The sequence below is a fragment of the Emys orbicularis genome, chromosome 3, assembly GCF_028017835.1.
Source record: "Emys orbicularis isolate rEmyOrb1 chromosome 3, rEmyOrb1.hap1, whole genome shotgun sequence".
NCBI classification, from domain to species: Eukaryota; Metazoa; Chordata; order Testudines; family Emydidae; genus Emys; species Emys orbicularis.
This window is the reverse complement of record NC_088685.1, coordinates 115,913,054-115,939,752: the sequence shown is the minus strand read 5'-3', so window position 1 is coordinate 115,939,752 and position 26,699 is coordinate 115,913,054. Positions and strand designations below refer to the sequence as shown.

At 39.5% G+C, this 26,699-nt stretch overlaps 1 protein-coding gene across 1 annotated transcript; it reads left to right on the top strand.

Moving 5' to 3' along the window:
• The first annotated feature begins 268 nt into the window (after positions 1 to 268).
• PPIL4 (peptidylprolyl isomerase like 4) lies at positions 269 to 26,115 on the top strand. The gene is made up of 13 exons (XM_065401114.1): positions 269 to 410; positions 1,525 to 1,592; positions 1,678 to 1,742; positions 3,714 to 3,831; positions 4,633 to 4,775; positions 7,398 to 7,494; positions 9,565 to 9,681; positions 10,969 to 11,093; positions 11,698 to 11,764; positions 12,556 to 12,667; positions 13,757 to 13,853; positions 14,351 to 14,489; positions 25,616 to 26,115. The coding sequence occupies exons 1-13, from the start codon at positions 341 to 343 to the stop codon at positions 25,850 to 25,852; spliced, it is 1,455 nt and encodes a 484-aa protein (XP_065257186.1). The 5' UTR covers positions 269 to 340; the 3' UTR covers positions 25,853 to 26,115.
• Positions 26,116 to 26,699: the final 584 nt, after the last annotated feature.

Sequence of the window (26,699 nt, the reverse complement as noted above, 5' to 3'; positions counted from 1 at the left end):
GCTCAGCGCGCGCACGCCACTGCCAAGCAGCGCATGCGCCTTGCTTAGCCCCACCCTCCGGCTCTTCCCTCCTGTGCAGCTAGTGCCCCGCCCCTCCTCCCCGCACACATTGCGTCCCGCCCGCCCCGCCCCCTTTTACTCTCGCGTCACACCGCCATCCCAGAGGGTGAGGCGGGCGGCGGCTTCAGTAGGTGTCACTGAGCATGCTCAGTTTGCACGGGCGCGCTCCGTAACAGCGAACCCGAATATTGCGGCGTCTCCCTTTGACTCTCCCGGAGGCGGCCGGGCGGGACGCGCTGCTGGGCCTGGCGCGTTGTTGTGGTTCCGGGGCGCGGCGGCCATGGCCGTGCTGCTGGAGACCACGGTGGGCGACCTGGTGATCGACCTGTACACGGAGGAGAGGCCCAGAGGTGAGGGGCGGGGGCCCGGGGAGTTGGAGCGGGGCCTGGGGGCGCGTTGGGGGCAGACTCGCCCAGCGCCAGTGTCCTGCTCTGCCAACCGAGGAGGACGGAGGCCACAGAGCTTAGGATCGCGCTGATGGGGTGGTGCCGTGCGTGGGGGGACCCGGGGTGGGTTCAAAAGAAGGGCAGCAGTAGGGTCACTGAGCAGAGCAGCTGATGATGCTGACTGTGTTTCAGCTCTCGTGTGTAATACTTTTACAAAATGAAAATGTGGGGTTGATTGCATTTGGCTTGATGCAAACACTCCATGCATCTGAAGAAGTGGGTTTTTTACCCACGAAAGCTTATGCCTAAATAAATCCGTTAGTCTTTAAAGTGCCACTGGACTCCTCATTGTTTTTGTGGATACAGACTAACACGGCTACCACTTTGATACTTAACACTCTTAAGGAATCCCTTGTTGAGGGCTTGCAGTAATCCTGCCCTTTTTTGGTTGCCAGTTCTCATAAAGTCTGCATGGATTATTTTTTTTATTATTATTTGGAAAATGCAAGTTGGCGATTACATTCACTATACCAAATTAGGTCCTTGATTCTGTATTTGGGTGGGTGTAAGGATATTAGGATAAAAGATGCTTACGCTGGTAAGTTAAATGTGTGTGCTTGCGGGATGAGGGCCTTAGTTTCCACATTTAATTTCAAGGGTATGGGGAAACTTATTACTCTGTTTTTTTTTTTCTAATTATAAACAACAATTTTGGTTGGGAGCTCATTTTCTTCTATTACAGACAATATGCGTCTTATTTTTATGTCTCTAAAATATTGAGTAAGTGTAATAGTTTTTAAATTGAAAAAACATTGACTTTTTCCTTGGTAGACATTATTTGGGGAAGGCTAGGGAGGGGGAAAATGTGTGCTGATCTTTGTTATACAACTGTTCATATTGCTATTCTAAATATTGCTGGATGTGGGATCTAGGAAGGGAAAATGCATAGTATTTAATCTTTTCCATAGATGTGTAGCAGGATTTGGAGTCAATGTTAATAAAATCCCAGTACAGCCAAAGAGAAAAGATCCAGGTGCAAATTGCATTTTTTTGTAAATTTCAATATAATTTCTTGTAGCTTGTCAGAATTTTCTGAAGCTTTGCAAAATCAAGTACTACAACTACTGCCTCATTCACAATGTACAGGTGAGTGTTTATAATAGATATTTATTTCCTTCTTTGTCTATATCCATAAGTAGACTAATACCTTGTGTATCTTGCATTGATACAGAGGGATTTTATTATACAAACTGGTGACCCCTTGGGGACTGGCCGTGGAGGGGAATCTATCTTTTGGTGAGTAAAACCTACTTAATATGAAATAGGCCTAATTTGGGAGTGTAGTTGACCCAGTTTGGACTTGCTGAATGTCCTACTGAATCATTGTTGGGAGATGAGAGCTGCTTTTGGCTCATACACCTTGATGTCTGTTGTCATTCCTCATGCTGTCTTTTGATCCTAGACATTTAGTTTTTTTCGGGACAGTAGGCTACTTCTGTTCTTAAATCAAATCAATAACGGGTGTAATTGTGAGCAGGTGACTGTAGGTTTGGCTGCTGTGCGGTGTGCCCTACATGGCTGCTCTGTGGAAGTCACCACATTTTTTCTACTGCAGTGCTGAGAACTATGATGTAATGCACTTACATTTTGCTTGTGATGGAGGGGAAGCAGGTGACTATAGTAAAAAATCTTGTATTCATGTGTCAACTCCCCGAGCCCCCTTTCAAAATCAATAAAACTGTTGCTTGGGCTCAAATTTTAACTACACTAAATATATGAAGTGTGCTTTTTGGTAATAAGTAATTGGAGAGTCTTGTGTTTGAGTGTTTTTTAAGAGGGACGCATAAAATGAGTGTTAGGAAGAAAATAACATTTCTTATAAAAATCAATTTTCTATAGTGATGCACCTGAAGAAACATGCAAACAGGTAAGATAGAATTTTGGCTGACTGCATAATCTTCCGGATAATTTTTCCTTTGAATCTGATGTTCTAGAGGGAAAATCAAGTTCAAGTTGCAGGGAAAAAAACCCTGTATTTACCACTTAGTTGATGAATAGTTCTCATGTAACTCTCTGTAGCCAATAGACTTGCAGTTATTCGCCCATACAAACTGGCTAACACTGCTCCAGACCTCAGTAATATGGACCTTTAAGGAAGTACACCAAATAAATTTACATCTGTTCTACTATGCTATGCTATAATGGAGTTAGGGAGACATGGTTACAAACTTTTTTACCCATGCTATAGGGTAGATGGGGACCAAACTGTGTCCCTGTAAGTGGTTTAAAACTTTTGACAATCCAGTATTCTGATGTATTATTGTTCTGGTCTGTCACCAGTCACTCCTGGGATCTTCTCTTCCTTTACACTTTTTGATATTATATACTGATTTTTTCCCCCCTGCCTGGCTCCTTGATGTGCTCTGTCACAAGTAGAATCTTCTAAAAGAGTGGCAGGCTGACTTGCTTCCCTTTTCTGTTCTGCTGCTGGCCTCTGAGAATACAGATCCATTCTGAGGATGTTCCCTTTTTCTTGCTGCTGAACAGGACAGAAAGGTGGGGGTTTCAGTTCTTGGTGCAACCTAAACTGATATAAGCCATGTTGAAATGGATTTAAGAGTGCACATTTAGGTTCACAGTCAGTTTAAAATAATAACTTTCTGTGCAAGCCAGTTCTCTCTCACCTGGGGAAGAACAATGTGAGATCAGGATCAGACATTGAGACTTAAAATCGCTGCATCCAGTCCTGTATGCCTTGAAAGCTAATGTGTAAAATGAAGTTTGCAGCTTTTTCTGTTCAGATGATGAATTTTAGTCTATGTACAAACTATTTAATGGTTTTCACTTTGTTTTATAAGGAGAATTAGGTGCACAAGTACCATTTATATTTGATAACGTGAATTATGCTTTTAATTCCCTGCACACTGTACTGAAAGTATGTTTTGACAGTAGCTTCTAGCAAATTACATGCTAGTATCTACCAGAGATGTCAGAAAGTGTTTTCTAATATGCTTAAAAACCCCTCATTCTGTAGAATGTCTCCAGGGAAAGAGCTGTTAACATTATTTGCATTATGGGGGGTGGTTGGGTAATTCTATAGTCACATTATAAATGTGTACTGTAAAGTGATCATTTTATTTGAGCATTCTTATTATAACATATTTTGGTAAATTATTTTGTCTTGTTCACTGTTGTATAACGCTTGTTTCACTGTCAGCATTTTTTAATCTTGCTGCCTCATAACATATTTATTGTATATATTTTCAGTAAACTCTATGGTGATCAAGCTAGATTTTTTGAGGCAGAAAAAGTGCCAAGAATTAAGCACAAGAAAAAGGGAACCGTATCAATGGTGAACAATGGCAATGATCAACATGGATCTCAGGTCAGCGCACAGTATTGGGAGGCTTTTGCTATAACTCTGGAATAGCAAAGAGGGAAACTCCACAGGTTAAAAAATGTGCATAACAATGAAAATAACACAGTTACTGTTTTTTATAGTTAAAAGGATACTGATGAGGTATTCATATTATTCAAATGATTCTAGAGCTTCCTAGTTATATTAAACTCTCTAACTTTGAAATTGAAATCATACCTTAATATGTTTTCTTCATCATTATGTGCACTTATTGGTTCATTATTGTAGAACTGATCAAAGGCGCTAGGCTGATAAAATAATCATTTAAAAAATAATGTTGTTTAGGAAGAAAAGGACTGAAGGGGACAGTGTGGAAGTTAACCGGTCTAATGTGTAGTATTCCCTACATATACTTTAAAAAAATATTTTTAAAAATCTGCTCTTGTGATCCTGGACAAATCTGTCAGTTCCCCTTAGCTAGAACTGTGTGCAGCTAAATATAGCAATGAGCAAGACTTTTCCAATTTGATTGTAAAGCATGGGTTCCAAATGTCATTCATTTTTTGTGTTGGTTAACCATACAGTCTGTTCTAAATTAGGGTGGAGGGCTAGATGCTCAGCTGGTATAAACTGTCATAGTTCCATTAAAGCCAATGGAGCTACATCAGTTTACACTGCTTGAAGGTCTGGTCCCGTCCTCTCCCATTGAAGTCAGTGGTAAAACTCCCACTTACTTCAGTGGGCATGGTGTCAGGCCCAAAATTATATGGAGATTCTAAAAATTTTACGGTTTACTTGTAAACAGTTTTTTTTATCTTGTCTTTATAGTTTCTTATTACTACAGGGGAAAACCTAGATTACCTTGATGGTGTGCACACAGTGTTTGGAGAAGTAACAGAAGGCATGGATGTATTAAAGAAAATTAACGAGACCTTCGTTGACAAGGAATTTGTTCCTTATCAAGACATCAGGTATGACTAGGTTTAAACTTCCTAGCTTAGAGGTGACAAAGTGCTGGAGGCTAACACATTAGCCAGCCCTCAGATCACTTAGGTACAAATTAGTTTCCGTGGAGAAGGCCATCTGGGGAGTATGTGGCTAATTAGCTGATCAGTCTCGAGACTGATGAACCAGTTAGACACCAGCTGAGGGCTGTTAAAGGAAAGAAGGGACAGAAGATTGGGTTAGTTGAATCCTGTCTGTTCTGGGATTCTAAAGGAGGGAGATCTCTGTTCCTCTCTGGCCCTGCAGGAAGGGGCAAGAAACCACTGTAAATACTTAGCTGCACAGGACTGTATTGGGGTTGGTGGCGGGAATATAAATAAATAATGTGGAAGTGCTACTCCCTGGAGAGTCTGAGAGGTTTCTGGGTATCAGAAGGTGGGAATGGAACCTGTCCCCTTCCAGAGGGTGTGTTGTAATTTTTGTAAAAACTGGTTCCTTGATCTTTCTGTAAATAGAGTTAATATGGCAATGTCAGGACACTTGTGAAAGTATCTAGTATGCTTTTTCGTTCCATTATTACTGGTAAAATATTGTGTAACTATGTGTTATGGGGACTTACTAAATGTCTTCAGAGGAAGATGCATTGACTAGATCAGTGGTCTCCCAAGTGGGGTGCGCAAGAGGATCCTTCGGGGTGCGCGGCAGGAGGAGCGCCGCCAGAGCAGCGCTGCTTCGGCAGTTCGGGCGGTAGTCCGAGCGGCTTTTTTTTTGCTTGGGGTGGCAAAAATGGTAGAGCTGGCCCTGCGGCGTGGCGGGGGTGCGTGCTCAAAATTTTTTTACTGATAGGGGTGCGCGATCAAAAAAGTTTGGAGACCACTGTACTAGATCATGCTGTCTTATCAGCTGAAAGAGAAGTTGTAGGCCCCTGACCTGTAAGCTCAGATGGACCCTGCATCTGCACATAGCACCATTGTGAGTTTGCAGGGTTGGGCCCGGAGATGGGATGGATGTTGTTGTCCAGACCATCCAAAATAATGTTTATAATGTTGTTAATATGTGTATGTGGTGTTGTAGGTGTATTGGTTCCAGGATCTGAGAGAGACTAGGTGGGTGAGGTAATTTCTTTTATTGGACCAACTTCTGCTGGTGAGAAACAAGCTTACACACAGATCTTCAGGCCTGGGAAATGTACTCAGAGTGTCAAAGCTAAGTACAAGGTGGAACAGATTTTTGTAGCATAAGTAGGTAGCACATATTTCAAGGGACTGTTCAAGGTGAAGTGGCCTGCTAACACCTCTCTAATCATAGAGGGAAAAGGAGAGGAAGAAAAAGCTGAGATTAGTGGGTTATAGATTATTGTAATAAATCATAAATCCAGTTTCTGTATTCAGTCCATGACTTTTAGTGTCTAGCAAAGTTATAAATTTAAGCTCCCAGGCTTGTCTTTTGAAAGTGTTACGCAGGTTTCCTTTGAGGATGAGAACTGAGGTCAGATAGAGTGATCTCATTGTGAAAAATGTTCACACACAAGTGATAGGGTGTTTTTTGTCTTCTATAATTTTTCTGAGAGAGTTCATTTGGGAATATAGTGATTGTCTGGTTTCACCCACATAATTGTTGTTGGGACATTTAGTGTGCTGGATGAGGTATACCACATGTTGACAGGCATGTGTAGGACCCATGGATCTTGAAAGGTGTGTTGTGGGGGGTGTTGATAATTATTGCAGTTCAGATATATCTACAGATTTTTGTATCTGCTTATCTAGCAGGGTCTGGTGTTGCTTTTAGTTGATGTATCTTGGTCTGTAGGGAGCGGGGCAGTTCAGGATATGGTCCCCATAGTGTATAGGTTGTAATTGTTTGATACTCCTGCCTCCCATATGGGTTCTAATGTGGGTCGTAAGTGACAATTAGGTGTGTGTGGACAGAGGAGGCTTTATTTCCATATTGAAGCGGGTTCTCTTGAGGAATTTGGGTGACTTATTCCATGATGGGATCTACTTCTCTGGTGGAATATCCTTGCTTGTTGAACGTAGTCTTAAGCGTGTTAAGGTGAATATCCTGGACGTTCTCCTTGGAGCATATTCTGTGGTATCTGAGTGCCTGGCTGTAGATAACAGATTTCTTGGTATGTTTGGGTTGGTTACTGGATCTGTGAAGGTGGCTGTGGTGATCTGTAGGTTTCCTGTATATTAATCTGTGTACCACTTTTGGACAGTTCAGCTGTATAATTGTTTTAATTCCATGTAGCCAAAAATAACTGTAAGATGCACTAAGTGGGGAGTTAAGAGGGCAAGAGAGGTTGAAATGAGGACTTTACTCACAAACTAGATTAACTGTTGGTCTAGGAATAAACAAATACATTAGAAAATCAACAATTAGTTATTAATAAAAACACTCAGTTTATTCCTTGTATCCTAGCAGCCTGTGTGCACATTTGAACTGGCTTTATTAATCATTATATATTAGCACATAGAATTTAGTATGTTGGTATACAGAGTATTTATTTGTCTAGCCCCGTAGTAGTATATAATATCTACTAGTATCCCTAAAATTGATCCCATGTTCATCAATTAAAGTAAGAGCTAGTTTTAAACAAATTAAAATGCTGACTCATGAACTTGATTTTACTTTACATTTCCCATTAGGATAAATCATACAGTGATATTAGATGATCCATTTGATGACCCTTCTGGTTTGAGAATACCTGACTGCTCCCCAGAGCCCACCAAGGAACAACTAGATGTAAGTACTGCTAATAGCTTCTTGGGAAGATTTTGGAAATGAATAAATGTGCTAACTAGTTGAGTTTCCTGTATGTCCCACATTCAGCAAAGCACATCAGTAGTCCATTGAAGTCAAAGAGACTATTCGTGCTTAAAGTTAAACATGCAATGAAGTGTTTTGCAAAATAAGAGCTGCCAATATACAATTACGCATTTCTTGAATGGGGTAAGATTTCTGAAGATATAAAAAGATATATTGGAATTGGAAAATGTTCAGAAAAGGGCAACAAAAATTATTAGGGGTATGGAACTGCTTCCATGTGAGGAGAGATTAATAAGACTGGGACTTTTCAGCTTGGAAAAGAGGCAACTAAGGAGGGATATGATAGAGGTCTATAAAATCGTGACTGGTGTGGAGAAAGTAAATAAGGAAGTGTTATTTACTCCTTCTCATAATGCAAAAACTAGAGGTCACCAAATGAAATTAATAGGCAGCAGGTTTAAACAAACGAAAGAAAGTATTTTTTTCACACAACACAGTCAATCTTTGGAACTCCTTGTCAGAGGAGGATGTTTTGAAGGCCAAGACTATAACAGGGTTCAAAAAAGAACTAAATAAGTTCATGGAGGGTAGGTCCATCAATGACTGATGGGCAGGGATGGTGTCCCTACCTCTGTTGGATCACTTGATGATTACTGTTTTGTTCATTCCTTATGGGGCACCTGGCATTGGCCAACGTGGGAACACAGCATACTAGGCTAGATGGACCTTCACAGCACAGTTGTACTTGACGTGACCTCTATGCTTACAAAGCAAATAACTATTACAGTTTTGAAGAAGAGAACAAAAAAAGATCAGCAGGGTGTTTCCAGTTGTGACTGTGTATTGTGGGGTAGGATGCAAAGACTTATTTTATAATCCACACTACAAAGAGAAAAGCTGTAATGTTATTTTAATAGTAATGAATCTGTTGTCTGAAATGCCCAGCTCTGACATTATTGTTTCCTTGATACATTCTTCTGGAAGAATCCAAAAAATCACTGCTAACTTCTTATTTTACAGTATAACATGAAGTTTATCCTTTTATTCCCTTTTTTCAATAAGAAATATTATCAGCACTTCCACACAAAAGAAAATTGTTGTTAAGCTGGAAAGTATGACTTCACTATCCACACTTCACATACAAGCAGACACACTGGTTTGTTTTGTCTGTATTCTAGGCAGAAGGGATTTGCAGAACAATTCAGCTTATAATTGTTTTTTCTTACCTTGCAGTTACTGGAGCTGCTGAAAGGAAATATCTTCTTTTGACTGGGAACAGTGTTTCAAACAATAAATTGACTAGAGAAGTTACATGATTTAAAAAAAGAAGAAGTTTTAACAGATACCATAGTGATGAGTTTGGTGTAGGAACTTAATTAGAATAGAGGGTATATCAAAATTAGTCTAATATATCCACAAGTCTAAACACTGCATAAGGAGCTTGATAGCCCAGTGTATGTTAGACAAATACTTGTAAGTTTTATAATCCGACACTTGCAAAGGAAAAACAGGGATACGCCAGTTAGCTCTAGTGAAATGTTTTGAACTAAGAGAGCTTTTTGGAGGAGAAGATTTAAAAATGGCCAATATTTTGTTGTAGGAATGTTTGTTTGGAATACTTGACTAAATACAATAGTATAAAATATACAGTTCCTATAATTGTACTCTGTTAAATTGAAGTCTTGCTAGATGAGGCAGTAATCTCTAATACTAGTTGTATACTCATTTCAATAAAGAAATATATTAATAAAAAAAAAAGGGCGGGGGGGATAGGTTTGGGATAATAGAGGTGAAAGACTCCATATCGTGTAATTGAATTTAGCCCAGGTTGACTGTGATTGAAACTCATTAGCATGTGTAGGCTGCTTGGTTGTCTGTCTGTCCAGAGTGAATGATCTTAGCCTAATTCTTCAGGGATATAGTTCTTCGTTTCACAACACACAGAATCCCAGACTGAGGTAGGGTTTTAGTATTAAGAAAAATAAAGGCTTACCCATGGGTCAGTATTTAAAATGCTGTTTTTTGTTTTGTTTTTCAATTTCTCAGAGTGGCAGAATAAGAGCAGATGAAGAAATTGATGACTTCAAAGGAAAGTCTGTTGATGAAGTGGAAGAAATTCAGGCAGAGAAAGAAGCAAAAACTCAGGCCATTCTTTTGGAAATGGTAAATATCTGTTTTTGTTGTTGTTTTTTGTCATCTTGTCAGATGTAATTTCTTTGTGTATACATGCTCTACATTATGTCTGGGTGAGTGAGTGCTTAAGACAAGTGCTTGCCTTGAGTTGCATGTCAGAAATGTTGGCCTCGTGGATTAGGGTACATGGTATCAGGCTGTTGGTAGAGCTAAAAGAGTGAACATGGACACTTGGTCTTCATCCATTTGTAGGAGGCGATTTCCCGGGAAGACCAGTACCATCTCTGTTCCAAACCCAGGACTAGAATTGGTTTGATAGGGGGTTTGGAAGACCTTGCTAGAGATGCTTGTTAAATTATAAAAGCTGGTCAGTCCTGTATGGAACTGTTATCCCCACTGTGTGTTTCTAGTTTTAGTACTGGAAGTTTGTATGCATTGGGTGGCTGAGTTACCATGAAATAATTTCTCCCCAAATTCACATATTGGCATTGGGAATGCACAGCAATATAGTGGTTGGTTCCCATTCACAGAATTACAGCAGAACAGCTGCCTGCTCTTAGATAATAAGCAAGAACCCACTAATAGTTAATTTTTTCCCCCTGCTCTCTTCCCTTGGGATGTTTGACTTATTGGTACTATATGGTTGTAGCTTCTGGAATTCTTGTGGGGTTGAGGTGAGCTGGAATTTAATATGGCTGGTGCCAGACTTTAGAGGAGGTTCAATTCTCCTTCTTTAGGAATATTAATACATTGAGGAAAAGACCCAATTCAGTTCTTATTTTTAAAATGGCAGCAGTGAGTCCTTTCATTGTATGAATGTACATGATAAATCATTATGCATTTTTTTTTTTGTTTGTCAACTTTGTATTATTCATCCACCCAAATTTGACTAATACCAACAGCTCTAATAGTACTCTTGCATAGCATCTTTCATCTAAAGAACGTAAAAAAAGCTTTTTACAAACAAATTTAAGCCTCAGCATTCCTGCAAAAGAGAAAAGTATTATCCTCATTTTACTGATGGAGAAACTAAAGCAGAGAATATTAATCATGCAATCATTGGCAGTAGAACACTGCAGATTTCTAGTCATATGTTTTAACCACTAACCATACTTTTGGGGGAAAATAATGTTCTCCTTTTTAAGTCTTCTGAGTGACTATAGGCATTTCCCCAGGTTTCCACTGACTGAGTCCTGAGGAAAAGAATATTTGTCGTCCCCTCCTCTCCTTTCCCAACAGAACATACTCAGTGCCATGAAATTCAGGAAGCTTTGTATAGAACAAATTGAAAAGCCTTCCATTTTCTGTGTGCTGTAGGTGGGAGATTTACCAGATGCAGATATCAAACCACCAGAAAATGTGCTGTTTGTTTGTAAACTGAATCCTGTGACCACAGATGAAGACCTGGAGATAATATTTTCACGATTTGGGCCCATTAAAAGGTAACTTCTACAGAATAGTTATTTTTAAAAAAAAAAAAACCAAAACGAGAAACAAGTTCAGTTTAAGCAGTCTCCCTAGGCTTCACTGCTCTGCGCGCGCACTTGCACTCTCTCTTGACCTGCTTTGACCGCCCTTGTATCTAGGTATAGTAGTGGGACAACTGCTGACAAGGTGGGGTGTTTCAGAGAAATACTGCCAGCCTGTTACATGGCTTTCTTAAACATTCCTCCGCATTAATTACAATCCCAAAAGTTAAACTAACAAATTTTTGTCCTAGCTTAGTAAAATGCAAAAAGAAATCAGAGCATTAATGATGGAAAATAGAATCTGATTCAATAAGCTTTTATTTTACTAATTTTAGGACTAATTCTAAAACCCGTACTAATCACACACATGAGTAATTGTTGCTCACCTGAGTAGTCCTATTTAAATCTGCTTCAGCTGTTTGAAGTCATTGTGAGTAAAGGTTACTTATGTGAGTTACGGTTGCAGGATCAAGCCTCAAAGGGCATAACACAGGTTAGAATTTCTAACCTGATAAAGTGATAGTTGTCAGACATCTTCAAACCAGAGGCATTCTTTAATTTGATGCTATTTTTTCAGCTGTGAAGTAATTCGAGACTGGAAGACAGGTGAATCTCTTTGTTACGCTTTCATTGAATTTGAAAAGGTATGTTCTTGTGGAGATATACAAATGTTGCTTATAAAAACAGTGTAATAATATGCTTGGGTTCTCTCTCTCTCCTCGCAAACACAGCTCTATGCTGGATGGAATGAGAACGGGTGATCTGCTCAAGTGTGTTGGTTAATATTCTCATCTATTGACTGCAGCCTACAAAGGATGTAGTCCTCAGTTCAGGAAAACATTTAAGCATATACTTAAGTTCATCCCTATTTAGCAAACTGTTTAAATATGTACTTCAGTCCCTTTTGAAGTCAGTAATTGGAATATGATCAGACTGTAAGAGTTGTTCTCATGATATAAAATTTATAGCTTGTGTTTTATTGGCTGGCTGTTATCGCTCTGTATTCTGTGAGAAAGTTGTCTGAGTGAAGTTCAAGAGTATGCCAGAACACTTATCTTTAGCCTGCCAGGGAGTTTAAGATTTTTTAATAAAGCCATTGTCTGTTGTTGTAACTGTTTCTAAATGTATTATTCCAAACATAATACACATAAATAACTAGTCTGTTTTGGCATAGATTTATCTAATCTCAAATGCTTGCATTAAGGCAAATTGTAAAATGATTATACTTTTATTTTTAAATTTAGAAGTGTGACAAATGTTGTGATTTAATTCATTTTAGAAAATGAAATACGTATTTACTCAATTGTGGCATATTCGTTAGGAATCTCTATGCCAAGAGCAATTCATTTTGGATTTAAATGCTGACTTCATAAGAATATTTGTGTATGATTTGTTAATTAATCTTGACTTAAATCTTCTGGAAACACTGCAAAAGGAGGAAGATTGTGAGAAAGCCTACTTCAAAATGGATAATGTGCTGATAGATGACCGGAGAATACATGTGGATTTTAGCCAGTCTGTTGCAAAGATTAAATGGAGAGGAAAAGGTAGTTTTATTTGTCATCCTTTGATTCTGTACCAACTTCAAACCTTAAATTAGTAAATATTGCTCTCCTAAACTAGAGTTGTTGTATAGGACAAGCATCTCTGTTACAAGGTTAATCAGCTCCTTTTCGGCACTATAATGGCCACAACTTGGTATTCCTGGCTGCATGAGCAAAGGCTACTAAATCTAGGTCTCTACCTGTTTCCTGCATATTAGAGGACAAGGGGTTTACTGGTAGCTGTCATGTTGTCAAGTGTATTTTTTGCCAGTAAAGTCAACTATTGGTATTGTTTTATATTAATCTCAAGCTTTAAAGAGATAATTTTGGATATTTATTAACATAAAACTGCAGTAATCAGCATATTCTTCCTTTTTGTTTGTCATCCATCACTTCATGAAGGATTATATTTACAAGACAAACTGAATATCTAGGCATTTAATACTTCTGTTGCAGTATTAGCCTTCACCATAAGGTGGCAGCACATAACTGACAGTACTGTTAAGTAGTTTTCAAAACTTCAAAACAGAAATATGGAAAATAAAATCCAATATGCCTCTTTAAAATGTTAACCCATGAAAAAAAAAATTCAAAATTTTTACTAAAAAGTGTATAATTTTGTAGTGAGATTCCCTCCCTTCCTCTAAGTTTTAGCACAGAACAAAATTTCATTGTTTTGATTTTGAAAATAGGGGGCAGCAACAGAAATGCCAACAGAGCCTTAAGCAGAGAGATGCAGGACCAGCTTCAAGCACAAACAGAACAATTGCCACTTGGTGCCTTGTGACCCTATCCAAGCTCTGCATCCAATAGGCATGAGGTGGGAGGAAACCATTTCCTAGCTAGGTCTTCTCAGGCAGGAGGACTACAGACGGAAGGAAAATCATGGCCTGATCCTCCCTCTTTTGCTCTGGGTCATGCACACTGTAAGACCATTCCTGGAGTTTGTTACTGGGCACTTCTGTAAATGTGATTACAGTAATGATGGAGGTAACTGATGACAATTGTATCCTGAAGTGTGCTGTACTCCTATGTCTTGTTTGATTTTTAAGATGGAGATGAAAGCCCAGTTGATTGTTTTTGTATGAACAGGTGGGAAGTATACTAAGGATGACTTCAAAGAGTATGAAAAGGAACGTGATAAACCTTCCAAATTAACTTTGAAGGAGAAAGTAAAGCCAAATCAAGAGTATCCTTAACAGTTGAACAATCTGTGTGGCATATTGGCCTATAATGTAGTGGACTTGCAACTAGACTTTGTGAAAACAGCTTCTAATTCTCTAAGCTTTTGTTGGGCAGATGTTCAACTGCTACTTAACATAACCATGTGGCATCAGTTTTGGAATTACAGATTTATTTTTTAATTTGCTATTTTGTGTGAACAAGGTATAACACTGTCAAATCAGAATGTGTTTATTTTACACCCACTTTGCATGGTTGTAAATAACTACCCTACTGCAAAGCAATGGATAGGCAGGATATTTGGTTTCCCAGAGCAGATTTCAATCAGCCTTACTTTTACCTACCTTTTAATTTTTTATTGTACATGATTTTTGTTTTGCACAAAATACTGGCTATCTCAATGTTATACCCATGGTAAAGCTTGGTTTCGCTTGTTTTGTGAGCTTTTATATTCTGAATTGACCAATGATTGGTACCAAATCTGCCCTTAATCAACTGATGTAGCGCAAAGTATGACCTTGTGCTGGATGAGGAGATAGAGGAGGCTAGAGCAAGTCACCTACACTCGGGTAAAAAACACAAGAAGAAAAAGCACCGCCACTCTGATGATGAAGAGGATGACAAGAAGACCAAAAAATCCAAGGTACTGAACTGCCATCTTTTCACTGACTATTTAATCCTGTGCCACTTTATGGCCATGTCTCCTCATAACTGCTAAAAAGAAAAGGGTTCAACTGGGGACCTTGCATGCGAACAACCTAAATGAAGGGCTTGTTGCAGTGTAGAAGGTGGCTGCCCAAGATATTCTTGAACTCCTAAAGCTAGGTGTATCTAATTGACCTTCTGCTGAAATGCCCTGAAAAGGGAGCATGGGCTTCACAAAAGTAGTTTCAACACTGGGTCTGTTTTTCACATTTCCCATCACAGACGAGCGAAACTTAATTTCATGAGTGCAAGGTATTTTTCATATACTTCCTGGAATGGTGCACATGAGCTTCCTTTAACGTGCAGTCAGAAAACATCTTTCAGCTGACTCAGAAATATAAATGTGAAATCTGTGTTCGTATTGTGTAGATTAGTAATACTGGAGAATTTTGGCTTTGTTGACACTGTGAAAACGATCAGTTGCTGACAATGATTGTCAGTAGTGGGCCTCCTCCCTGCACCCATCTGTTTTTATTCTTGGGGTAATATTGATCTTCATTTAATGTCATCCAAGTAGAATTGATTAAGTTGGTTGTTATATCATTCTGTTTTAACACCATGTAGGAAAGAACACAGCTGGTTGGAAATTGCTTTAAAAAGCTCCATTGCCTGGCACGTGGCAGATTTCATATGCCTTGTTGGTATTAACCATTGAACTCGTAGTGCGGAAGGGCACAGGCATTTCTACCATCATGTCATCTAATCACATGGTAGTAAAAACACCTGCACTTGTCTACACTACTTTTGCCACTATTGGCGGTAGCAGTATCATAGAATCATAGAATATCAGGGTTGGAAGGGACCTCGGGAGGTCATCTAGTCCAACCCCCATACAGTTCCACTGATGTTTATGAATTTTCCCAGCTGCTTTTATTTAGGTAAAAGGCATTTTGTGTTCTGTTCTGTCCACTGAGGTATACCATAGCTAAAAACTAGCTTGTCGTGAGCCATTCGCTGAGAGACAACCTATCATAACTGTACAACGCTGCACTACATATTGATGTGGTATTTAGAACTGCTGACCTATATGTAAGGTGCGATTAAATTGGCCACAAATAGACTGAGAAGTGATAGTAAATGTATCCTATTTCCAGCTCATATCTATGGCATATTGGCTAAACTGTTTGGAGACTGTAGTTTGAGATGATAAATCAGCACAGTGTGACCAATTAAAAAAAATGTAGTTCCTCTTCTGAAACAAAGTAAAGAAATGTCTAGGAAATCCATCCTGCAATGGAGAGACATTCAGATATGTTCTATAGAATTCAAATAGCTCTGCTTTTCTGCCACTTTTTCCCATTTGTTCCTTTTTTTCCTCCAACTTCAGAATTGACCCCCTAAGAATCTAAGAGTTTGTCTCCATGTGTTCTATCTTTCTGTAAGATCAGATAATTTCAAATAGAATTGTCCTACATTAAAGCCTCACTTCATTATGGAATTATGTATGAAAAAAATCTACCTTAAAAGGAACATTGCATTTGCAAAGTCAAGCACTCAAAAGTTAGGACATGCCCGAAATACGGTTTCCTGTGCAAACTTAATTCAGCCTCCTTGTGCATGTGCACTGTGAAAGTCTTTAATTACATGATCACATACTGTTCTTCCCAGAGGACCCCATCTCATTCAATAAACAGGTAGTTATTCCATATTTCTTTTTATACTCTACAGCCAGTGTATGGCCCCAGACCTTATTTGCTGCATACCATCCAAACCCTGCACTGAATACAAAATTATTAATTTCTCTCGGGTGCTTCGGCGGTGTTCATCACTACTATATCTGTGTCTGGCATGTGCAGCCTTAATTCTGTTATTTCCTAACTCTTGAGTGCTTGACTTTTCAACCTTAATGTTCCTTTAACAAAGTGTGTGTTGTTTTTTAATGTAATTTCATAATTTAAAAGTTTAGCCTGAAGTAGACACCCCAGTATGGAAATTTTGAAACTGAATGGTTAAAGTTTTAATCAACTGTAAACAAGGTCTTATAATAGTAAGCAACCTTAACTCTGGGTGGCGCTATCAGCTCCACCTATAATGATCTGAAGAGGAGTATTTTTGTGCTCTGAGTAGTTTCCATGATGCTAAGATGTTTTTCTGCTCTCTGGTGGTGATCTCTTTTTTTTTTTTTTCTCTCTTCGGTGTGTTTTGACTCATCCTTTTTCATACTCTTGTTTTCTGACTCTTCAGTCTACTTCAGGGTTAAAAAATATTTTTGACTCTTCCATTGTGTGTCTTGATTCCAGAAGGTGGGGATGTAAGGGTATTGTGGTTTTCTTTCAGTAAACAGGATGTGGGTCTTGAGCAGGTGGGTTCACTGCCAGAGAAGGGATCTGAATAGGAGCTGGCAGGGTGCTCTCAATAATACTTGTACTTTTGTTTGGGACCTTTATTTTCATTTATGACTTCCTTCCCTTTCCAGTTTTCTCTGCTATCAGTGTAGATTTCCTTGATTTCTCCCCCTCCCCCCCTTATCAGAGTCTGTGGGAGGAGTGTAGTTTTTGTCCAGAGGACTTCTGTTGAATTTATTTAAGCCCTTACTGACTTTCCCATGTGTTATAATTTCTCATGGTTTATGAGCATAGTGAGCCATGTGTTGATTTTTATGATTGATGGCAAGTGTTCGATTAGTGAGTCAGCTACTTTTTTTTGTTGGACTTTGTTCTGTTATATAGCTGTAATAGTTTAATAAAAATATTGACCGTTAAGTTTGATCTTAAGTTGCCAATTGGGAAAGGCAATCTCATTTGTTTGCTGTTTTGTTGGTATAAAAGCCTGTTTGATCTCTGCGGTGGTGAGATGAGTTTGCCTATTTGCAGCAAATTTGTGTTGTTTCTCTGGTGGTGGTATCACATATGATAAATAGCAATTTGCATGATCTTTCAGTTGCTTCACCTGTCCTTTGCCAAGTAATGCCCCTAAGGCTAGACTGCTTCTAATATTCCAAACCTCTAAGGAGCTTGCAGACAAGTGCCATTTCAAAATAAATAAATAAATTTACCTGCCACAGATTCCCTTCCCCTATTTCCTCTTCCCTTTCTAAATCCCCTGCTGCAACCCAGTGGGGAATTCCTCCACCCCAACATTTCACTGGTCAAAGAAATCGGATGAGCAATATTTAATGCTGGACCGATGACAGGCCTGAAGTCCAATGTGAGAGAACTAAAAGGAGTTAGCCAATGAGGGATTTATTCCATTTGCATATTAGGAACCTTCCCCCTCCCTTTCCAATGCTGTGTGACATACGTTTCTAGCTCTGCTATGTCACAAGACTCTGGATCTTAAAATCCATTATTATCATTTTAGTAACTGTGAGGTTTCTAAAAGATTTATCTTTCTCTGTGCCAATACATGTTTTTACATGCAGAGAAAAAAGTAAAGGGAAAAAAAAGACCAATAAAATATATTAAAAACTTTAAAATATTAAGATACAGATTACACATATGGATACCATTATTACAATATGGCCTTTCCTGTCCATCCACACAGCTGAAACTCTCATCCAGGCTCCAACCATCTCACTTGTTGATTGGGCAACATCCTTCTCTCTGGCCTTGACAAATGCAATCTTGCCCTTCTCATATCCATTCAGAATGCTGCTGAAAAGGTCATTTGCATAGCCTGTCAGTAACACATACCCCCCTCCTTGCATCCCTCCTCTGGCTCCTCCTTAGGTATGGCATCAAACATAAGCTGCTTGTCTTCACTTTCAAGATCCTTCACAGCCTGTCCCCACCCTACCTGTCCTCTTTCTTTCACTGTGGAGATGTCGACTCCCACCTCCATTGCACACTTGTTAAATTTTCAAACCAACACCCTCATGCTTGTCCCTAGGCTGCCTCTCATGTTTGTGAGCCGCTCCGCATAAATATCTGCAAGGCTACCTCATTATCCATCTTCAAGTCCCTCCTTAAAATTCTCCTTTGCCATGAGGCCCACAAAAAAATTGACAACGGTTAGGCTGTTGGTGTGCTGAGACCATTGCCTGTCATGCAGACCAGTACGTTCTTGTTTGCTTGTATTCTGTATACATCTGTTGCCTCTTGATTTAGCTTTCGCTTGTGAGATTTCTGGGCTTGGGACAATCTTTTTGTTCTTTTTGTATAGCACCTAGCACAAGGCGAGCACTGGTCCATGACTAGGGCTCCTAGGTGCTATAGAAATACAGTACAAGTAATTAATAATCATGTTAAAATAGCCATTCTTTAAAATGTAACAGGTTCCCAAACTCACGCTAGTACAAATCTTTATCACACCATCACTTACTGTACAGGATTTTTGTGTAATATTTAATGTACACATGAATCACAAATGGTAAATGAGAAGAAAATATAGGGAATATGCACAATGGCTGGTGAAAGATAAAGGGATGGTTACCTGACTCATGAGAGGCAAAACCACTCTCAGGTTCTAAAAGTAATCCTAAACTTGTAGCAATAAAATATTTGTCCCTCCAAGGCATCATGTAATCTGTGTCATATTTGTACAGAAGAACGATTTTAAAAAGTTTTTAAAAAAATTGTATCCCTTTTCATATCTTCTTTTTATAAAGCCAGGTTCTCTTTGTACTGTAGGTTCATCTTATACAGGTATCAAAGGGAGAGGAAAATTAGTCAATATAATAATCTTTTTCCTTGTCAGTAGTGTTGCAGTTTTAAAAGTCTGATATTTCTGGATCTCCCAGAATAGAAATGCTGCGTGTCTTATTAGAAAGCTGGGAATCTCCTGGGTGGGAATAAACTTCTAGCCCTGATGGTTTTGGGAGGTCAGATCTTAAACTTTGATCTGTCATCCAGGACTAAATGTTGCTTGTCCAGGGCTTCAGGCCAGTGTAACTTTTGGGAAAGATGGAGGGAAATTCAACAGATGTGGGATTGGGAGGAGAAGGAAACACTTTGCTTGTAGCCAATTCAAATACCAAAATAATAATAATAAATAAAAAAATGGAAGTTAAGAGCTACTCAGATTCTGTTTGTAGTAATTCCCATAGATCTGGATTAGTGCACAGAGGGTGGTGAAAATACAATATCACATGGTTGTCACCTGCGTGTGTACCTGTCTATATAAATATGTATTTATCTCTTTGCCCACAATGCCCAGTTGGTTTCTTCCTAGGCACCTTGAAACTACCACATTCAGTCTGAATTTAGTCTCAAAATTCAGTAAATAGGATGTTCTCTTTAGCCTTCTTCATTTTTATTATCATTGCATCCAAAAATAAGACAAATTTAGAGCAGAAAAAAATGATAAACATTTAACCACCAGTCAGACTACTTTGCTGAGTAGCAGTGGTAGAATAGCAGAAATCGTTGGATCCATAGACTAGGATTAAATGGAGCAGAATAAGCATTTACAGAATTATATATATTTTTTCTAACTAGCCTGTTGGGCTGACTCCCCATAGGAATGATAAGTGGTGTTATGAGGCAAGCTGTTCCTTTCCTGGAAACATAAGAACGATAGCTTCACCCTAGTTAAGCAACTTCTAAAATGCCACAATGATAACTAGCATCAAACTGAAGAATCTTAAAGCAGCTGATGCAATGTTATAACTTGAATGAATTTTTTCAAAATTCTGGGCCCTATAATCAGAGCCTTAAACACCTGACTTTCAATTACAGGGAATAAGCAAGTATCTGATAAATTCTTGTTTAACTGTGCCAATTTCTGTACAGTATGAGCGTAAATATCCCTCCATTTCGACATTTAGAGTGACTGGTGTATGGTGGCATAGAGAGAGTCTAAATGACCTAATGGGCCTTTTCCTTCTCTTAATTTCTGATATTCTATTACTACGTTAACTTCTCTTACAGCTGATAGGGCAGATATAGCCAGTTTTTTAAATTTCATGAATTATAAAATTATCAGGAAAAGAAAGGTACAACAGCATCCATACTGCCTTTTCATTATACAGCCAATTTAAATTCGCATCTTCTGGGATTAACATTTTCCTTCACACTTAAAATTAATTCAACAATTTACAATTCCCCTTGCTCTAAGGATAGGTAAATACAACCCAAGTATTGTAGTTAGATTACCCCTCACCAACTCCCCATTCAGTACGGTCCACTTAAAACAGGAAAGTTTGATTCTAAATCAGATGTATGTTGACTGCACATTTTAACTTAGTAAATTTCCAACTTGCAGTTAGAAAAATATCTTTGCTGTTTTTCCTTGAAGTTAAACAGGGTCATAAACATAATCCTGTCACTCATGACAGTGTCTTGTCACTCATGACAGTGATGTGCAATGCAGAAAACCCTAGAGTAGTAAAAGTTAATTAACATACTTGACTGTAGAAGAAGAATACTGCTGGCTCTCACAATATCTTTCGTGAGATTTACTGTTCTCAGTCAACTAAACAAACATTACAGAAAATACTACAAAATTATGACTGAAAGCAACCATATATATTATTCTAAGGTTAAAAACTTAAAGTGGAGTTAAGGTTGTAAATACACCTCTACCCCGATATAACGCGACCCGATATAACACAAATTCTGATATAACGCGGTAAAGCAGTGTTCCGGGGGCGGGGGGGAGGCTGCGCACTCCGGCGAATCAAAGCAAGTTCAACATAACGCAGTTTCACCTATAACGTGGTAACATTTTTTTGGCTCCCGAGGACAGTGTTATATCGAGGTAGAGGTGTATCTATTAATTACTTAAAGGAACAGAGAGATCCTGTAGAGATGCATAGTAGTTTTCTCAGAAAACACAAATGTTAGCCTTTGTAGTCAAAGATAAGGTTACTCTTAAGGGGGGAAAGGTATGGAAAAGGATAGCTAAGATCAGCAAAAGCTCATGCACAATAGTAGAATGTGACTCCAGGTCTGAAGGCTATGTATTTGAATTGGATCAGGGTCATTGTTACTTCTCCTTTAAGGTGCCATGGCTAGCTCAGTCAATAGAGTGGTAACTCTTAATTTTAAGGTAGCTGGTTTGAACTCCATGTTGAGAACGTACCTCAGGCTCTCTGTGGAAAGGTTTATTTAAATTCTCCGGCCTGTATTATACAGGAGGTCACAGATGAGATGATGTAAAGGTCCTTTCTGGCCTTAATCCATGCAACAAGAAACCTTTGTCTCCTCCTACCCTGCATACCGAATTCCAAGCTGCTTATGAAGCAGACTTTTTGATGAAGGAAACTTTAATCAGGGGATCTAAGAAGTTTGCCATCTGTGGATTGTATTTAAGATGACTTATTCACCTGAACAGATGATCACTGAATAATGTAGGGTCATGCTATGTGATTACGATTGTTGCAGGAGGCAGGTGTATGTTTATTTTTCCTTAACTTTGTCTCTGTCTGTCTGTCTTCAGGTCTTATACTGCTTTCTATCACTGTAGTATCTGAGAGCCTTTCATGTAAAATTGATAGCGCTATTTAAGTCCTTACTTGCCTTCATGGAGTCTCTGGTGCTTCTCCCCTTTCAGGTTACAAATTCTGCTTGGGGTTGGGGTTTTTATTTTATTAAATATTATTAATTTACATTTTTGGTGTGGTGAAAATCTCAACCACGCTGTCACTGTAGTGTTCTTCATTTGTATAAATACATAAAAATACTTGTACAGCTAGCTATCTTTCATCATATAGGGGAGAGATGTTGTTTTATACCATAGTGCTGACAAACTATTCTACAGAAAGATAATTAACAGTCTGAAGTAAGTTTTCAGTTAATATAATTTTATTAACATCATGCTAAAGATGGCAAACGGCTATGAGAGTTCAAATATTGAAGTGATTGTATCTCCAAAATGAATTTGTGATTATAAAATGATTACTAGCAAGGTAGATTTTACATTTCTGTAGGTTTCTGAATCCAGCTCTTGTACTTTGTTTCCTTCTATAAAGTTTGATTCTGATTTATTATCATGACCAATTACCATTTCAGCAATTCTTGCATAACTGTAGAAAGGGCATATACCTATGCTAAAGGTAAACTAGCGTGGATTTAAAAATAAGCTTTTGAAATGTATGGTGGATTCTTCAACTACTTAAACAAAGAGCGTGCTATCACGCTCACACTTTTCAGACTGCTTTAGATTGTGTAGTTTGATCTCCCTCTGCAGCAGTTGCTGTGTCTGTGAGGGCAGCCTGGAAGTACCTTTCACATAGGTTATGGACTCGATGGCTGTGAACTATAAATCACTTAATTATATAGATTTTTCTCTTAGACTCATGTAATCTCAGTTTTATTGTTTGTTTGCAACCACAGCTTAAAACATGAAGGGTTTCTTTCTGTTCCCTTACACTTGTGGACTTATAATTTTGAAGGAAGTGTTGCAGTTTTTGGATTTCTTTTGTCAGAAAAGGTTTCCGTTTAAAGTTGTGGATTTAAGTCTAGAAATTTGGCCACTGAGGTCCAGTGGGACTTCATTGGGGACACGCTTGGGGACTTACCTTGAATCTAAGACCCGGTTTACACACACAGCTGCATGAGTTACATTAAATTAGTGTTTAAATCTTTTAAGTTTAAATTGTAAATGAACACATGCATTGGTGCTGTTGGTCAGTGAAATTAACGTTAGGCCAGGTGAACTTTGGTAAACATGTGACTGTTGTGTTTGATATACTGTAGTTAATAGGTTTGAGAATACAAACCAACCTGTTTGCTGTGGTGTCCATATAAACACCTATTTGATCAGTGTACTATTGATTATAAATGTTGATCTTTGTATTTTATACCTATTATAGTACATGTGGACTGGGTATATGTCCTTTATTTAAAGGACAAATTTATACTTGCCCTTATGGTAAGGGATAGCTTATAACTGACTGAACAAATTTTAAACGTTTCTTCCTCTTTGGCAGTGACTACATTGTGTTGTTTTTTTTCCCTCTCTGATATTTGCATATTGGTGAAGTATCCCATTCACAAGCAAGCTACAACACTGGCTTGAAGAGTACACAAAAATGTGGTTAGAATTTACAATATAGACTTTCACAAAACCTCTTAGGAAGTGTGTGTATGTGTGTTGGGAGGGGAAGGAGCTGAAGAAAAAAATGTGTAAATAGTCCTTTTCAGATCTTGAAATAAAAGAAATCTCACTTCTGGGTAGTTTAATGGTTGTGCAAACAGTAGTCTATTTTTTAAATGAAAGCACCCAGAACATCTTATGGAAAAGCTTGGGGTTTGTAATGATGTGGCCTCCATCATCTTAATCATTCCAGAAATGATATGTTAAAAGGCCTGTTGTCTCTATTTGGCAGACATTTCAGTGCCAAATCAGTTTCTTAATGATCTTCCCAAAATGCAAATTCTCAAAGTACGCTTCTGACGAAAGCTTTGATGCGTTAGAGCTTGTAGGTAAGTGCCGCAGGCTGCTCAGTTCTAATGCCAAATGGCATTTTGAATAATGTTACTTATGAGCTTTTGAATAGCAGTTGTTCTCTGATGACTTGTAGTGTCTGAGATTTTCCTGGTTTAACTAAGTAACATTATATAGAGCTTTGCATAGTCAGTGTTGTGCTGATACAAAATAGAGATGGACCTGAACCAAAAGCCTGGATCCAGACATCCATTGTCAAAATAATCTAATTCCAGATCTGAATTTTGCAAATAACTCCAATTGTGATAACAGGCCAAACAAAAGCTCCGGAGCTGAACTTCTGAACATTATTACCAAGTTACCACTTGCTTTGGTTCATGACCTTAACCACAAGAACTAACCACTATCTGCTGTTCTTCTTTCAGCTAATGCAGTCCAAAGATAGAAGGCCTTAGAGCAGTGTTGGTCATTTACTAGCCCACAGACCAGATCTGGCCACAAAGGCCTTCCATTTGACGGGCTGGGTGTCAGCTGTTCTGTCCTGCTCCATGCAGGGGGCTCTACTGTAAGGGCAGCCCTGCTACCTGGCTCCAGCTCCACCCTGGGCTCCCCTGCTGGTCCTGGCTGCAGTGTCCCCATGCTGATCCGCCTTTGAATATCGTCCCTCCCCTGCCCCCAAGCCGCCCTGTGCCAGTTCAGAGTATGCTTTGCATCTGGGGAGGGAAAGGGCCTGCTTGGCAGGGGCTGGAGTTGTGTGGAGATTTGGACATTGCCTCATGGGCAGCTCCCCTGCCAAGCGGCCCTTTTCGTTCATGCCTGCAATGCGCCCTCCGAGCTGACATGTGCTGGCCTGGCCATGGAGGCATGCAAAGAAGTTGACACTGGGACCAGGAGCAGAGTACAGGGGCTAGAGCTGCTGGGAGCCCAGGCCACAGCCAGAGCTGAGTAGCAGGACCATCCTTGGTCAGAGCTGGTAGGAGCCTGGGGTGGAGCTAGAGCTGAGTAGCGGGGCTGTCCTTGGCTAGATGGGGAGCCAGGTAGCAGGAGTCCCCTTATAGCAGAGTCCTGAGCTGGATGTAGGCAGGGGGAGGTGGGGATGGGACAGGCTCTAGGGAAGTTGCCCCCTCTTCCCCTGGGCTTCTCCCAGCTCCCCCGGCACATGCAGTAATAAGGAGGCTCTTTTCTTCTGCAGCTACTCCCCCTTCTTCTCGCCGCCATTGGACTGAAAATCCTGATTACCCGAATGGGGGGTGGGGGGGCACATTGCTTATTCAGATAATCATGATGTTTGAGTGAAATTCAGATAAACAGACCTCACCTGTACATGGCATGACAATAAGCATAAGGCAAATAAACTGAAGTGCATCCCAAAGCATGCCCCTGATTGGACTAGAAGTCTGCATGCTATTCAAAAATCAGCCAACATGCCATCTTTGGCACACATCTATAGGTAGCCAATCCCTGCCAAGAAGAATTGACATGCTTTTACTAGAGTGCAAACACCTGCAGAACCCTTTGGCCCCCCCAAGATTTGGACATTGCCTTTTCTGGCCCCCCAGAAAATGCAATTAAATACCATTGCCTTAGAGGTAGCACTTCTTGGTGTTGCTGCAGTTTATTTCGCCACATATTTATTTCACATTAAATGCTTCACATTATGCATTTGAATTGCTTAGAAGTAGTACAGTCTTTAGAAAGCCAAAGAGCTGGTCTTACCTACTTTCTTGTTCTGTTTTATACCCTTTAATATTTTCCCTCCTTCACCTATAACTGCATGTCACCAAACTTCCTTGACAGGACTCTGACCGACGATATGAAGAAGAATGCTGTAGAGAGAAAAGAAAGAGTGAAAAGAGAGAGAGACATCAAAGTCGCAGTCGCAGCCAGTCTCGGGACAGAGACAGCCACTACAGTTCCAGCAAATCTAAAGACAAATACCGAGGAGAGCTTTGGGAAAGAGAGCGTGATAAAAAGAGAGAGAGAAGCAGAAGTCCTAAGAAATCCAAAGATAAGGAGCGGTCCAGATACAGATGATGAAATACCCTTTTCTTTCTATATTTGTATAATGCATTGGAAACTGTGCAGGTACCAGAGCAAAGCCAATGCTTCTTGGTCTTTCAATTCCAGGAGTGCCCAGTGTACATATGTAACCTTTGATAGCGTAGAATACTGCTGATTCTGGATGACTGTCTCAATAAAGGATTTTGTATTTTATGTCTATTTCTTTGCTATTTCACTACAGGGCTAAAAGCTGCAGTGTAGAGGTTTGGGCTTGGTCTGGAGCCCAGGCTCTGAGACCCTCCCCCATCACCAACCCACACCCAAATGTCTACACTGCAAATTTTAGCCCTGCACCCTGAGCCAATTGACCCAAGCTCTGAGACTCAGTGCCGTGTTTTTTTTGTTGCAGTGTAGACATACCCTGAGACACCCACAGCTAGGAACAGTGATCAGTCGTTGTGCGATTCAGCACATGGTATTACAACAGACTGTCCAGCGTGGGACTGACTGGGACAGTGTGGTTTTCTCATAGCCCTAAGAAATACAAGGGAGTTGGGTTTTGTCTGTCACTTCCTGTTCTGCTGTAAGAAAATCCATTCCTTGAAAAAGGTTCTCTTGTCTGGAAGACAGAAATGGCTGCTTTTTTCACCATGTGTCAAGTAAACACTTAAAACTATTAACACGTCTAATTCTTATTCTTAATGCTTGCTGTATCTGAAGTTAATGTGTTGAAGAGAGATGGCTTGATGATCTTGGATACTCTTTATCCATAGCACAGATTAGTGTCAGTGCAAACTTTCCATGCTGCCTTTCCAATGTGCACAAGTCACTGTACTCAATACAGAGGTAACAGAATAATTACTGGAGCGCAGAGGACTGG

What these genes read in the sequence shown, in the direction of transcription:
- PPIL4 (XM_065401114.1), top strand. Translation starts at nt 341, where the DNA reads ATGGCCGTGCTGCTGGAGACCACGGTGGGCGACCTGGTGATCGACCTG. An exon ending in CTTTCATTGAATTTGAAAAG is followed by an intron (nt 11,765 to 12,555) that starts GTATGTTCTTGT and finishes ACACTGCAAAAG; the next exon opens with GAGGAAGATTGTGAGAAAGC. An exon ending in GATTAAATGGAGAGGAAAAG is followed by an intron (nt 12,668 to 13,756) that starts GTAGTTTTATTT and finishes TTGTATGAACAG; the next exon opens with GTGGGAAGTATACTAAGGAT.